Below are 15,415 nucleotides of genomic sequence, written 5' to 3' on the forward strand. Positions count from 1 at the left end.
TTGCGTCTGTGTGCCTGCGTTTGATAAAATCGCCTGCGTGTGTGTGTACGTAAGTGCATGGGTTAATGTCTGAGTGTGTGATGGGATTAGGCCAATGAATCTTCAGAATGAAATCTGTGTGTTTGTGCCTCGCGAAACGGGGCAGCCATCTGTAATAGCGCCCATGGGTTTTCTATTGGGTTAGAGAGCTGGTCTATGGGACACAAGGAGAAAGATTCAGGTCTAATGGTAACTGATTCGGTTAGGGACGATGGTAATAACAATATGGCTCCTTTAAAGTGCAGTCGGCCGGATCGAGGAGAAAGAAGCAAAGGAGGAAACTCGGGTAAACTTTGAGGAGAGTAATCGGGACATTGAGGAGTCTCCCCTCCCCCGTTATTCACAAAAAATGATTGTTTCTAAAACACTTTTCAACTCTTTATCCCTACAAAACGTGAGGTGCAAACAAAGTGAGATTATGACGGTGGAAGAGAAGTTGCAAAAAGACAACGGGAGACAGGAGGAAGAGGGGTGAGAATCCTGCAGCGAGTGGCAGAGAAGGTGAGAAAGGAGGGCAATATTTAAGTAACAATAAGGGAACAACAAAGCGAGTATGTGAATGGACGTCATCCGGAGGGAGCCGAGGGAAGAGCAGCAGGTGAATGCAAAGCGTGAATCCACCGTCTCTCACCCCGAGTCGCCATGCGATCACACCGTTTGCCTTTTCCTGCTTCCCTCGCTCCCCTGCGTTGCACTTGTTCCCCCCTTCCAGTCAGTGTGAGAGAGGTGGATGAAACGCAATTAGGGGCAAGCAAACCACACCTAATCATTTTCATATCAAGTTTTAATAACATGTTTAGCAGCAGGGAAAGTGAAAATAGGAGGTTTTGTGATGGCTGCAGCGTTTTTTTTGAAAAGGTGAAAAGGTTTAAAGGACACCTGCTGGAAAGAAAGAGGTCTGGAGAGATGGGGAAACAGAGCACGAACACGGAGGAAAACATACAGAAACGCGGTGCCACTGCTGAGATAAATGACAAGAACATCACTTTACTTTTCTGCAACCTGACTCGTCCAGCCTCCTCGATCCTTCTTTGTTCATCTCAGCGAGGGTCTCCACCTGCAGACTCATGTCACCATGTCACAAACTCCCCTACAACGAGGAAGGGAACATTTGGAGGGACTGACATACAAGACTGATGCTACACACACCTTGACACCAATGAGGAAGCTCTGCCACTAAACAATACCGCAACTTTTTACAGCAAGGAGAGAAGGATCTATTAGCAAACGTGTTAAAACTAGTCAGTAATGTTGGCCGATGTATTGATAAAGAGGAAATTTAAAACTGAAGGTGAGGAAAGAGTTTCTTTTAAACTGACCTGAAGCGCAAATTATATTATTGAAATCAGGGATTTTGGTAAAAAGTGAAGAATGTATACTTATTTGCAAACTAATGTAGCCAGTGTAAGTATTTGACAATGACTGTCAAATACTTAGAGATAATATATTATACTAAAACAATCCCACACAAGACCTGTAAGGCTAGATAAATGACTGGTCTGATTATCAAATTCTGGTTGTAACGGGTTGTTTCCACAAGGTGGGGGTAATGCACAGAGTCGCTTGCCAACTAATGTAAAGCAGTAGAAGAAGAAAGCTTGATCTAGTTGTTTAAATGTGCAACAGCATTTCCACAAGCAAAACAAAAGTTTAAAAGTTTGCAATTTACCATCTCCAATAACCTGGCATATTTTTGGAAAGAATCACATAATAAGAACTATGTAAATTCTAAATAAAGAAAAGAAAAACAACTTTTAGCTCTTAAAAATGAGTCAAACTAAGATAAGCTAAACTAACAAGTTATGCTAGGCTTACCGAAAATAAGCAAAAAAAATAACAAAGAAAAAGAAAAAAAAAAAGAACGTGTTAATTAAAAGTACTTTAACACAAACTAAAATAAATAGGTTCTGGTAAATTTGTTTTGAGAATATAAATAATAAATAAAAAAGGTAAACAATAACTGACATAATGCTTAAAACATTAAGAACTTAATATAAGTTATAAAATAATATTATATATTTATATATTTACCAGAATTTTAGAACCCCTCCTGGACATTCCCACCCACAAACACAACAAACGCAAAACAAAAAGCATGAGTAATCCAACTTAGAAAGCTGAAATGTTTTATAATCCATGAAAGTTCGATGCAAGTTTATCAGCAAAATGATCCCATAAAAGAAAAATCCATCTAAAGAATATAGGGGGAAAAAACCTGAAATCTGACAGTAAAGAGTGGCTATAAGCTGCAGTAGTTAGCAGTGCAGGGTGATCAAATCTGCTTTAAATATATTTGTACTTTTATCTCATCATGTTTGGCAATTATAGTGGGAAACAGACAAAAACAACAAACTTTCACCCAATCTCCGGCCTGCTTGTGATGTCAACTCTGTTTGTCTTCAGAGCAAACTGCTGTGAAAAAGCTTTGACTGAAGCCAGAAACCAGGAGATTCTCCTTTTACGAATAAATTTAATTTTGCGTTTAAATGCGATTTCAGTTTCTCAATGATGTCACCTCCTAGCTTATGTTGCTATAAATTTGACTTCTTTGAGGCAGAATGCTCATTCTTGACATTAGAAACAGCAGCTGAAATTTAATTTCAATTAATTTCTAATGACTGTTTTTCTAATTCTGGTTTCTCTACAGAAGACATGCAACACAAATTAAGTTTATATTTGAAAGAAAAAAAAAATTAAGTCAAAATCAGCGAGAGGTCATAGAAAATAGATGTTCACACATCTCTGCCTCCATCCATCCAACCCTACTTCCCTCCATCCAAATGGCGGTCGCCACTATGAAATCTTCTGTAATTGAATTTCAGATGGCTCCTCTTATAAAGTCATTAGCTGAAAAATATCTCTTTCAGATGGAGAAGCAGAGAGAAAGGGAAATTATGAGGGGAGAAAGACAGGAAAAAGGGAGAAGAGGAGAGCAGAGAGGAGAGGGGGTGGATAAAGAGGCTCTTTTGTGTCGAGTCAGAAACTCATTTTCTCGTGCGTGGCTGAAAAGATAGAAGCGAGTGAAGTGTTCATGCCATCCCTGGCGCTCCCTTCCCTTCCCCCGTTGCGCAGCTCATTGTGACGGAGTTCGACTCCTGTGATCGCTTGAGACGGAGGGTGGCTGGAGGAGCAGAGGAGGAGACGGGGGGAGGAGAAAGGAGCTTGTTAGCACATTAGGAGCTGGGACCACTGCTGGGATGTGTGTGTGTATGGCAATGTTTGTATGGAGAATGTGTGTTTGTAGTTTTGGTTTACATGAAGCTGAATATGTCACGCAGATGTTCGCACAGGACATTTTGACACAAAAGATCATTTTGGAGTTTTTTTTCCCCCCACAGTTTTGCTAGTAATAAGGGAGGTAAAAAAAAAAATCAAATAATTATTAAACTTAAAAAAAACCCAAAAAACTACAGTACACATAATGTGAAGACCTTCTTTTTTTCTCTTTTCAAAGTTAGTGGGTGCAGTTTATACTCGGATGTACTCAACAGCCTGGAAATTATGGTAGAATAAGAGGGATTAGTGCAAAATGAACAACTCAACACCTTTGTTGGGTTCCTTAGAAATTATTCTACACATAAACTAAGCTTGCATTTAAAAAAAAAAAAGAATCAAATGGCAATGAATGTAACAGACTGTCTTGTAGATTTCCTTTAAATGACATTTGCTCTTAATCGGTGTTACATAAACAAACTGAATTGAACATTATAGACACTAATGTTGCCTTCAGAGTTAAAAAGATTTGCTTACCATTTTACAGAAACGCTGGTTTCATTCCGTCCCAGCTTTCTTACCACATCGCACAATTACTGGTTCATCTTGAGAATGGGTTCATTTATTTAGGTGCTTTTATTCATTTATTTTTTGACAAAAAGTTGACATTGATCAATATTAGATGTAGTAGTTCACAGTTAGCTCGCTTTTTGGAAATTTGAAAAGTTTGTAAAAGAAATTCAAACTTCTTTCTCTAAAGGGACAGTTGTTAAAAACGCCATGAGCAGTTCTGAGTTATAATTCATAAAAACGTTATTCTATCAATAATTCATGAGATTTTCATAGACACTGAGGCTGACTGAGTTACAGACATTAACGTCATTTAACGGAGTCAACAGTTGTTACAAGGATGATCAAAGTCAAAAGTTCAAATTAAGTAACCTTGTGACACTGATGCTTTGTTTATGCATAAAAAAGAAGATCCTCTCCGTTTGTCCCGTTACCAAGACAACTTTGTAATTTTCTTGAGAGGCTCAAAATTATGTTTAAAAATGAGAAAATCCTCTAAAGCTCATCTGTAAGATACCTCTTCTTTCAGGAACACACAATCTCGGTTAGCATCTCGACAACACACACACACTATCTGTCCTCTCCACCCCAGGCATTGGAACAGACAACAGAGGGAAGGACATCAGAGGGATAATACAATTGGAAAAGCTTTGCAGCGTGTAATGATAAACCTGTGCTTGTATGTGTGTGCCTCTGTGCCCAAAGGAACAAGCTAATGGGTTTATATCTTTCTGTGATAGCAATGATATGGAGGCTTTGTGATTTCATTACGAGTGTGTGTGTGTCCACGTACGCCAACGATGAGGACAGAGATAAGTTGGTCTAATGCACTGCTTATTGTTGCCGGACGTCAGGCATGAAAGAGACACACATAGGGCCACAATTGCATTTACCCCACCTATTCATCTGCTCTTTAACCTGGTGCAGAAGCAGAAGCCGAAGAGAAAAACACAGACGTGATACATTAATTGGCCCCTTGTCGCCCGACTATTTCACTTTCTGACATGTGTGTGTGTGTGTGTGTGTGCGTGGGGGTGGGTGTGTGTGTATACGTTTAGACGCTCACCCTCCTCCCTGCTACCATCAGGGAGCCCTAAAGCTGCCAGCGCAATTACAATTCATATGCACTCAACTTCACAAACACACAGCTAAAGTGCATCAAACTGTCACTAAGGCTATAATAACAATTCTCATATTAAGGAGATGAATCCTATTCTTATCTGCAGGCAGTTAGACAATACTGCTCATATACATACATTTGTCCATAAATAATATTAATCCTGATAATAAAGAAATAAAAGGTGACATATTTGTATTACATGTTTTATTAAGAGAAAGCTGCAAATCTTTGAATGCAAAGCATTAAAACACAATAAGACTGAGGTCCGGACTTTGACTGGGTCATTGTAACATCTTCATTCTTTTATATTCCAACTACTCTGTTGTAAATTTGCTGCAGAGTTTGGGTAACTTTTTCCAGTTGGTAACCCAGTTTATGCCCAGCTTTAATTGTCGGACAAATTGATTTACTTTTGGCTATAGAAAACTTTGATATAGAGACGAGTTCATGATCCATTTAATGGCTGCAAAGATGTCTGCGTCCAACTGGTGGAAAACTCAAATCATCACTACTCTACCACCCTGCCTGACAGTTGTTGTGAAAGGTTTGCGCTGATGTTATGTGACACGCTAACAGAGAGTACAGTCATGCTGTCTCTGAGTCAATTTACAGCTCACCAATTTCCACACCTACGAATGAAAACATTGCTTCATTCACACATCTGCTTAAACCTGTTGATTGTTTTAGTGGTGAATTTTGTGAAGAGAGGAGTTTACTAATTATTGAGATAAATGGAAGTATAAATGTTAAAATCTTACATTATTTCCCAGCCAAGTTAGGGTCAGTCGACGCTTTTAAAATAGGAAAGAGTTTGACCACAGGTCAAATCAAAAATAACCATTAGCAAGTTCCTTCTGGGAGATACGTATTGGAAATAAATTCTAATTTAAGATGAAGATTTTTTTTTTGTTAATTGTCATGTGTATACATTTCAATTTTGGGATGTATTGATTTATTTAATTATGGCACCCTTGGCTCCCCATGTATGATGGGTGGTCCAAATTGTTTGCGTTTAGGGCTTCTACCTGATTGTGAGCAAAGACCTTTACTTTCACATCTCCACCATCAAAGGAAGCACATTAGCCTCGTCATTCATGCATGAGAGGGTGCATGAATGATAACCACCGAAAATATTCAAAACAAAACATGAACACCAGATTTATGACCAGATTTAGATCTTTAAGACTAATAGCCTTAAACCTTTAACCACCTGATGAACAGGTTGAGTTTAAATGCATCACTTGTTTTGTCTCTGTCCTGTTTTTTTCCCCATTTTATATTTTGAAGCTCTATCTACACTCTTTTCACCAACTAGAATGAAATGCAGATACTTATCACTCTTTTCTGCTCTTAAGAATTAGATCAGGACGTTTTCTAAAATACACTAAGTTTAAATAACTAGCAAATTCATCAGCACAGATCCTATAATGAGAAGAATGGCAGCCGTTTTGCATTGTTACCCTGCTGAATGATTTTTCTAGCAGTGCATTCATGGGCAGCAACAGTTGGTTCTGTAAGCTAATTGCTAATGTCTTTCTATTTGTTGACGTTGTGTTAACTCACACACCTGTATGCTCCAGAGAGGCAACTATCTGTCTATTCAACAACTTTTGAAAATGGTGCTCAGACTTAATGTTGATCAGTTAATTAAGTTAATTTAATTAGCAGCACCTGGCAGGCTTCTTTCAACTCTTAATTCGTGTGCCACATATTTTTTCACATCTCGCCTTATTAGTTTAGTAACAGCTATTAATTATTACAGATTTTGTACAATTCAAAAGCTCTCCGGCCTTTGGGACAGTTTTTACGGTCTCCACAAGCCCAAATTCAAGGTGGCCATTAGCGCTCATGACAAAACAGTTTGCTGTGCAGCACTTCTCGGCCTCGGTCATCTATGAGATCCCTACTTGAATCTTAAACACCTTGTCACACAAAATACTTACATTCACACACCGAGCCACAGAGAGCATCCGCGCACTGACGCACACACAACGCCGCAGATTAACTTGTTTACCAGTCAGAGGGGGGTCTGCTCCAACAAGGTGTGATCGAGCCACTGATGGCAACAACTGATGTGCCTGCACATCTCGGTGACAGGCATTTACGCAGACTGACATCGGTCTCTCATTTAAGACGGGAACCATATATTTCAGGACTTGGAGCATAAACATGGTATGAAGCAATGTTCTCAGTATTATTTATCCAAATCACAATGCTGAATTTACGTGCAAATCTGAGCTTGTTTAAATACTGAAATGTGTGTCTAACTTAAGAATTATTATTTAAGAATAATGGCTCGTATAAAACCAATAGCACCTGAGGCCGTAGAGCTCAACTAGAAAAGAGTCCTCAGACTGTGAACGAGTTGCTGTCTGGGCTGGAGGAAGTTTATGGATGCATGGATTAATGGAAGGACTTGTAGAAGGAATGATGAGTGAAAGGATGGATACATGGGATGGATGAATGGATGGACACATGAACAAAGATGGGTGTGTTGAGAGATGGATGTTTGTGGTGGAAGATTAGACTGGAAGGGTTGGATTTGGATGAATGGCAAGATGGATTTATGAAGGAATGACTGGGATGGAAAGAGATGGATGGCAGAAAAGAGGGATATATAAAAAGACTCGATTACAATTATTTCTGACATCCAGTATACTCTCCCTGGAAACATTTAAATTGGCATTTATAGCAGCAAATAAAATATTAATGCTATTCTAAGCGTATTAGAATAGCATTAATATTTAGCCAGTGTGTTGATTTACTGAGAAACTGACCTCATATTCTAACAGATTAACAGTAACAAGTACGCCTGTGTCTTTATAGTCGGATAGACAAAGACACTTTTCCCAGGAGGAGAAATGGAACAGATTAGCTGTGATCCCGTTCGCCTCATCACTTTCTTTTCACTTCCTCCAACCACCCAACAGGAAATAATTAACCACAATAACCTCCACCCGAATCGAAGCTCAAGGTTTAAATCTTGACTCGTTCCTATTTTTGATCAGATCCTTTGTGGGATCCGTGATGGCTTTTTTCCCCAAAATTTTTAAAAGAAGCAGCTTAACTTCTGCCAGTTTCTCAATCACTACTCTAAACGTTGATGTGTTCATTTGAAAATAAAAGGCAAGATGAAGGCAACAGCACAGATTATTTTATACCTAAATGAAGCAGCTTTTAGGTGTGATGGTTCCAATAAAGGTTATGGATAACATGACCAAGTTTCATTATCAGCAATAAGAAAATGTCTTCAGATTTTTTTTTTCCCCACCTTTCCACCGACAGAATATAACACACATACACTCCTTGTCACACACAGCAGATTGTAGCCTCACTTGGACAATAAGCTCTATTGTGGGAGCTGTCAAAGAGAAGCCAAGCAGGCCGCTAGCGTTGGCTGCTGCGCGTGTGTGTGTGTGTGTGAATATGGGGGATAATAGCGCTACATGCCCAGAGCTGCCATCATTTCACAGGGAACAGTGTGTGAAAGAGAGGAAAGAGGCAGCCACACACACACCAACACACAAACAAAGCATCGCTATCATACTGAGCCATATGCTGACCCCAGCCTCAGTGCCGCTATCTCTGCCAATCAACTACTACAGAGGGGGACGTCCCACACTCGCTGTAATCCTGGGAGTGAAACGTTTACACAGACGCCATCACGTGCAGGAGTGGCACTGCATAGGTGATGTACATTTAAAAAATGTATCCACACGCAAACACTCGCTGGCAGTGGGTGTTTGCGTGGTGGTCTGTGTTTGTGCAGCAGCTTAGCATCACTCCAACATTGTTCCCCAGAACCACAATCACCCAGAAGCAGATGGAGGACTGCCAGAGACGCTGCAGAAACAGCAATCACGCACACTTACACACTGATCTCTGTATTATAAAACCTCAACTGTGACTCAAACCAGAAGTTTTGCTCACAAAACTGAGTTTCTACAAGAAATATTCGCTGTCGTTCAGGTTTGAAGCATTTATATTAAAGATTTTAACCATTAAAGTGGCTTACTTCTGAACCCTCCTTGAATATATTAAGATGTTAGATATTGTATATAATTCAATACTAATTTCTTATTGATCTGCTGAAGTTGTAATAGATGTGAAGGGAGCTATTCAGTAAAAGCACTAAGCATAAAGTATCTGAACGTCTGAAAACTACTGCGGCACTTGCAATTTTAGGAAAGCTCTTACATTTAGTACATTGAACAATCATTTCAATGTGTTTTCTAAATATTTATTACTAATGTAAGTGTTATTGCTTTTATTAGATCTCATTTTATTTCAACTTGATCCATATATATATTATGTAAAATAATTATATTTATCTTGTTTGTAGTGGCTGCTTGTTCGCACTAATTCAAAGGTTGCATTTGTCACTATATAATATTCTAAAAATAGAAATACTTATGAAATATAATGATACATTTTAAACACGAGCAGTTTACAGTCTTATTATCCTATAGCATGTCTATAATTATTCTTACCTAGTAGCACCTGAAGCTACACTGTGTGGAATAAAGCGAAATTGATCAGATTTAAATTACATCCAGTACTTGCTTCAAGATATGACACCAATCTATCACTCAGCAGGCAGCTCCTTACCTTTGTCTGGTCTAATCAAAGGAATGCATTGATGGCGGTATGCTCCCCTACACTGAGCACAGATCTGCTGCTGTGTTTGCACAAGTTATCAGAGGGCAGAGAAAGTTCCTGAAAACTGGTGAAGGATGCATTTTCATGTGGGGAGTTTTGGACTGGACCTTCTTCCTGCAATGGGCTGATATTGTGAGATAGAGCCATGCTCGCACACAGCTGCCCCTGCGGTCTGGCACTCCAAGTGCTTTTGGATGGCTCTAGTCATGGTGAATGAAAGATCAGAGGCAGAGAAAAGGCAGATGGACTGCCCCAAGGGCCAAGAGACTGAGAGGGAGAGAAGAGGGCAGGCAGGAAGAGGAAAAGGGGAGAAAAAAATGCCAGTTATCACTGACATACTTTGCAACGCCAACCTGCCCTTCGTTTCCATATTCCTCCTCTGTGCGAGTCTCGTTTTGTCACACAACAGAGCAATGAATGACACACATCTTGATGCAAGACTTCGTGCATTTATTTTTTTACCTTCTTATGTGAACAATGTCACAACTTCCAGGTATGGTTGGTAAATGTTGCCGATTACATAGACATAAAAAGCTAAAGATAAAAGTCTGATAAATGATATTTATAGGAACTCATGACAAAGAGGACAAGTTAATCTGCAAACATGCAAATTATCAACAGATGAACCCAGTCTCTGAAATCTGACTCCATCTGGTGCATCATAATTCACTGATGTCGCATTGATGGAAATTTATTAATTATTGTGTAAAGCTCAGACCTGCCCACTATAATTTTGGAAGATTCAGATTGCTCTGTAAGAGCTTTCTGAGCTTTATTGCATTTATTATAAAAAGTTTTCAATAAAAGTTTTGATCAATTATGTTATACACATTTCTCTCTAAATATATAAAGCGCCAGTGTTCCAGGTTACTGCCCTGTAGTGTCAAGATGCCAAAGTCCACAAATTACTCCACATTTAGTTTACATCTCAAAATCTGATGTAATTGACTCTAGACTAGAGAATACACAATTTGATTACCATGTGAGCATTGTAGCTCTGTGGTTCCACATCAGCCACACTTATCTTCCACTGCAGTTGAATTTCTGAAATTGCCACTCAAATGTTGCAGAAATTACCAGATAACATTAGTTAATTCATTCTACACAATGCAGATTTTCTTTCTGTGCTGATGGAGATTAACTCACCACAGCATGTTTTATGCTTAGAGTGGCTCCAACTAACAGCAACCTAAAGGTAAAGGTAATTTTATTTATATAGCACATTTTCAGCAGCAAGGCAATACAAAGTACCTAATATACTTTCTGATTAATTTAGCTAATAAACATTAATCTCTACATAAACTTAATTCTTAAACATAGAAGAAGAAAAAAGCACAGCAATGTCGCAATAAAAGTCAGAATTTTACACTGACCATCTCAATAAAATCAATCGATTTTCCCACAATCAGACCAAAGTAACATGTTCTTTGCTACTGCAAGGTGCAGAAAATAAAAAGGACAGGAAGCAGGGAGGAAGTTGCTGAAAGAAAATATTTGAGTGTTGACACCCTTTTTGACACTGCAAAAGTGTATAATGATGAACTGGAAACCATGAATATATAAATAAGTGTTACTGGCTCAGGAGTGCCTTAGAAATGAGGAGCTCCTGAAACTGAACGGTCAATTTGGAGATGTGTGCACACCATCTATTTAGGTCAAAACCTATATATACTTAGCAATGAAATTACCCTGATTACAAGGACGCTATGATGTGATAATATGGGAAACAATTATATTTTTGGCTCAGACCTTTTAGTCCAATAAGATCTGAAGCAGTAAATTCACTTTCTGCAGATTTACATCAAGATGGCTTAAATCATGACGAGCTTCCAGAACAACATTCACTAAGATAAAAGAAATAGAAGTCGGTAGAGGAAGAAAAGAATTAAAGAGGGAGAAACAGGAATGTTGGGATGGACAAGAAGGGATGTAAAAGCCGACAGAGTTGGAGGAGCTGAAGGATAAAAAGAAACAAAAAGAAGCAGAAGCAGAGAAGTGGTGACAGAGGAGAGCAGTGAGCGTAGCAGAGACATGGGGAGTCAATAATGACTGATTACTGTAATTCAGCCTGTCAGAGACATCGACCTGCTGCTTACCACCGATCAATACACACCGGGACTCTCTCCAGCTCACACAAACACTCAGAACGACGCATGCAAGACATGTGTGTCATCACATACAGACTGTCATCCATATATAAACACACTGAGGCTGTAACACCGATGAAAGACAAAAACATTAAGGTGCAGAGGTGTCTGCACAGTGGAAGTGAGACACACAACAAGCAAGCAAAAACCAGGACATAAATATGCAAAAGAAGGTGGAAATGAGATTGGAAATCTCTGCTTTATAGCTAGGAGGTCTTTCTTCTTCTGTTCTTCAATTAGCCAGTTCATTTATAACAAAAGCAGAATAGGAGAAACAGGTAAAAGTCAAGGAAAAGAAAAGCAAGAAAGATAGAAAACAAGGACGAAGGGAACACTAATATGAGGAGAAAAGGTAAAGCAGAAGAAGAAAACAAAAAAATAAAAAAGATTGAAAGATAAATAAAACAAACAGTTGAAAAGTAATCTTACATCTTCCTAAGGACACCCTGGAGAGGTTTTGCCCATTAGATTATTTTCAATCCAATCTTTAAGTAACATGCATGCCTGGGTCCAAATGCTTCATTCTGTGTTGATTTGTGAGCAATATCTTTTTTTTAATCTTTCAGTTCTGCTCATCTTCACAGGCAGAAGTGATGACAAACAATTATATTAAATGTAGCTTCAAATGTTCTCTTTATAATAATGAGGTTAGCTCACCAATTTGATTTGTATAAACTTATATTACATAAGTCCAAAACAATTTCAAAGAAATTATATTTTGTAGCCTACATAATAATGAAAGACACGGCTCACTTAACCGTTGTTCAGCAAATATCAACTCCCTCCACAAGAAGAGGTCATTGCTAAATACGCTGATTGGTCGCTAAGGGCTGCATTCTAGAATATTAATAGAAAGTTAGATGGAAGGAGGAAGTGCGGTAGAAAGACGTTCACAAGCAAAAGCGATAATTGTGGCTAGGATTTGAGTTACATTTTTGATTACAGCAATGTGGTTCTAAAGAAGAGTATGTTTATTAACAATGCTTGAAGTCTATTCTCAAAGATACTTTTAATCTGACAAGCCTGAATACGACTGCATGTCACTCAGTGGGTGTGAATGAATCTGTTTAAATTCCACTTTTAAATTGATTGTTAATTAATGTCCTAATGATTCAAATTACAAAATTTTATTGAATGCATCTGTCCCTACAAAGACAAAAAATAAAATATGGATTAAAAACATCAGAGAAGGTTTGCAGGGGACATTTGCTGGTTTAATTTAGGCAGCCAGAGGATTTTAAGAACTTGAAAAGTTGAACAACCCAGTTTGGAAGCTTACTGCCAATCAATCAAAAGTTGCCTTTTAAAACGAAGAAATTCGCAGAAAAATGGACAGAAAGACACACGGACAGCGTCATTCTGAGATCAAATTGCTAGAACTGCAGTTTGAAGGAAATTCTTACCTTACAAATCAGATAGTCTCTGATTGTACATTCATTGAAAAAGCTGGTTGTGGATACACTTATTGGATACATTATTTCACCTCGGGAGTGTTCGGACATTGTGAGTGTAATTATCAGTACGTGCACAGGTGGACACTTGTGTGGAGGTGTGTGTGCGTGTGCATGACTGTCTATGAGACCGCAGAGCAAAGCCTCTCATTTAGAAACTGAGCTACCGAGGAGATTCATCAATAAGTATCGACTTCTGGCTTCTTCAAACCGAGCTACCATCACACCGGATCAGGCAAACTGTACACGCTCTCGTCCGTTTCTCTCTTCCCCCTTCACACTTGGAGACGCGCAGCAACACATAGACAAGACATCCCCTGTACCTTCCTGCGCACCGCTAAAATGCACTTCAGACGAAACACGGCTCTATCACAGGACCAAACATCACTGGACATTGATTCGCAACTGTTACTCCTCAAGCTGAGCATCAAACAACATTCTCACTCACACAAACACTGAGAATTTAAGCCGCACTGCTCAGAACCCAACTATTAACAGAACTCTACTACAAACACTTTTTTTAGTAGCTGAAGTTGTTCACAGAAAAAAGATATTTTAGAATCTTGCAAACTTGCTGGTGACACCAGAACTCATATTTTATCCTGCAGTTTTAAAACAATAGAGCTTTTTATTGGGTAGCTTGCATCATTTTGTCTCAAATTTAACAGATATTCTCCAAGAAAACATTTTTGTTTCATCATGGTAAATGCAATTTTGATCGCTTGGCGTCTGCCTGAAAGCAGATTTTGCCAAAGCAACACAGATGTTAAAGAGTGTATATAAGGAGTGCACATAAGTTACACCATGATTGTAAGGAATAACAATTTGAATAGCATAAAACTTTTATTTACCAAACAATTGCACTAAAATTGGAAAAACTTTTGTGATAACTTATCAAGTTCACAGAAAGCAGATATTGGAATGAGAAGGCAAACAGAAGGCATTTTTAATGGGAAGACGCTTGAAAACTCTGTGAATCACATTTAAACAGCTAAAACAACTCACTGAAAACTACCAAAAGTTGCATGAGATAGAAGACCGACTGAAGACAGAGAAGACAGGGAAGGAAATCTCTGCCTCAGCGACCTACCTTTAGCTTTCCACATTCTGATAACCGAGTGCTTCAAAGGATACAAGTTCTGGTAGAGAGGAATGAGCGATTTGAGAGCTCGACTTGCGTTGATGGCTGTGGCTCTGACCATGGTGGATAAAATTTTCATGTCCACTATAGCACCATCAAACAGTGGCCCAAAGAATGGCACCTAACACAAACACAGGGGGGAAAAAACACAGCTTAAAGACGAAACATCTAAACTTCATGAAATAGAATACAATCTGGAGGCTACCAGCCAAATAATGACTGACACAATAGGTTTTTTTTTTAAAAAAACGATACAATATTTGATTCAGGCAATGGCTATCTGATTGAATTCAATACTTTGCTTGTGGAATCCACCAAAGAGAATAACGTTAAGCTTTTATTGGGTTTGTTTCTGGACCAGGTCTCGAAGCCAAGCCCGCTGTGGCTGAATATATGTGCTTTCAGGACAACAACAGAAGCCATATCTTATCTTACTTGTTCTTGGATTCAGGATAATTCAATATTTTTGCTTGCAGAATGAATGAAGGAGAATATGATTATGCCATTAGTGCTGTGGTATCCATGTCATACAGAAAAAAAGAGCTTTTTATTGTGTTTGCTCTTGTTTGAAATAGAGTTATGCCATCAGTGCTGCAGCATTAATGTCTGTGGGTTTTAGACTGATACATTAACCAGATGAAAGCATATTTGTGTATCCTAGAAAAGAAAAAAAATATCAATTGAAATATGAAAGCCCCTCACATTTACAGTCTAACTCCTTATCAGCTTTCATGATCTTTACAATGTCAGGGAAGATATAAACAACAACATAGCGGCTACAAAAGAGCATTTCAATAGTTTAATCTCAATCAATGAAAACTCACTTTGATATCCCAGCCTCAATACTGTTGTGATTATTCCACTTATTTTATAAGCTGACTCCATGCTACATTTTATGTCTCATATCGCAGTACTTTGAGAAACTGTATTTGCACGCCTTAACAGTTTATCACTTAACAACCACAGACATTATTGTGTTCATTGGATTTTGTATGATAGACCAACACAAAGGAGTGCATAGTTGTGAAGTGAACAAAATTTTTTTTTTCTTTCATAGAAATCTGAAAAGTGTGGT

General features: G+C 38.5%; 1 protein-coding gene across 7 annotated transcripts in view; it reads right to left on the reverse strand.

The window, feature by feature from the left end:
- ralgapa1 (Ral GTPase activating protein catalytic subunit alpha 1) overlaps positions 1-15,415 on the reverse strand; it is a 61,610-nt gene that overhangs the window by 6,486 nt on the left and 39,709 nt on the right. For all 7 annotated transcript variants that reach the window (XM_032548303.1, XM_032548309.1, XM_032548308.1 and 4 more), the window contains one exon: positions 14,334-14,461. In XM_032548303.1, coding sequence (XP_032404194.1) covers positions 14,334-14,461 — 128 coding nt within the window. The remainder of the gene's footprint in view (positions 1-14,333; positions 14,462-15,415) is intronic.

Source organism: Xiphophorus hellerii, chromosome 19 (assembly GCF_003331165.1).
Source record: "Xiphophorus hellerii strain 12219 chromosome 19, Xiphophorus_hellerii-4.1, whole genome shotgun sequence".
Lineage (NCBI taxonomy): Eukaryota > Metazoa > Chordata > Actinopteri > Cyprinodontiformes > Poeciliidae > Xiphophorus > Xiphophorus hellerii.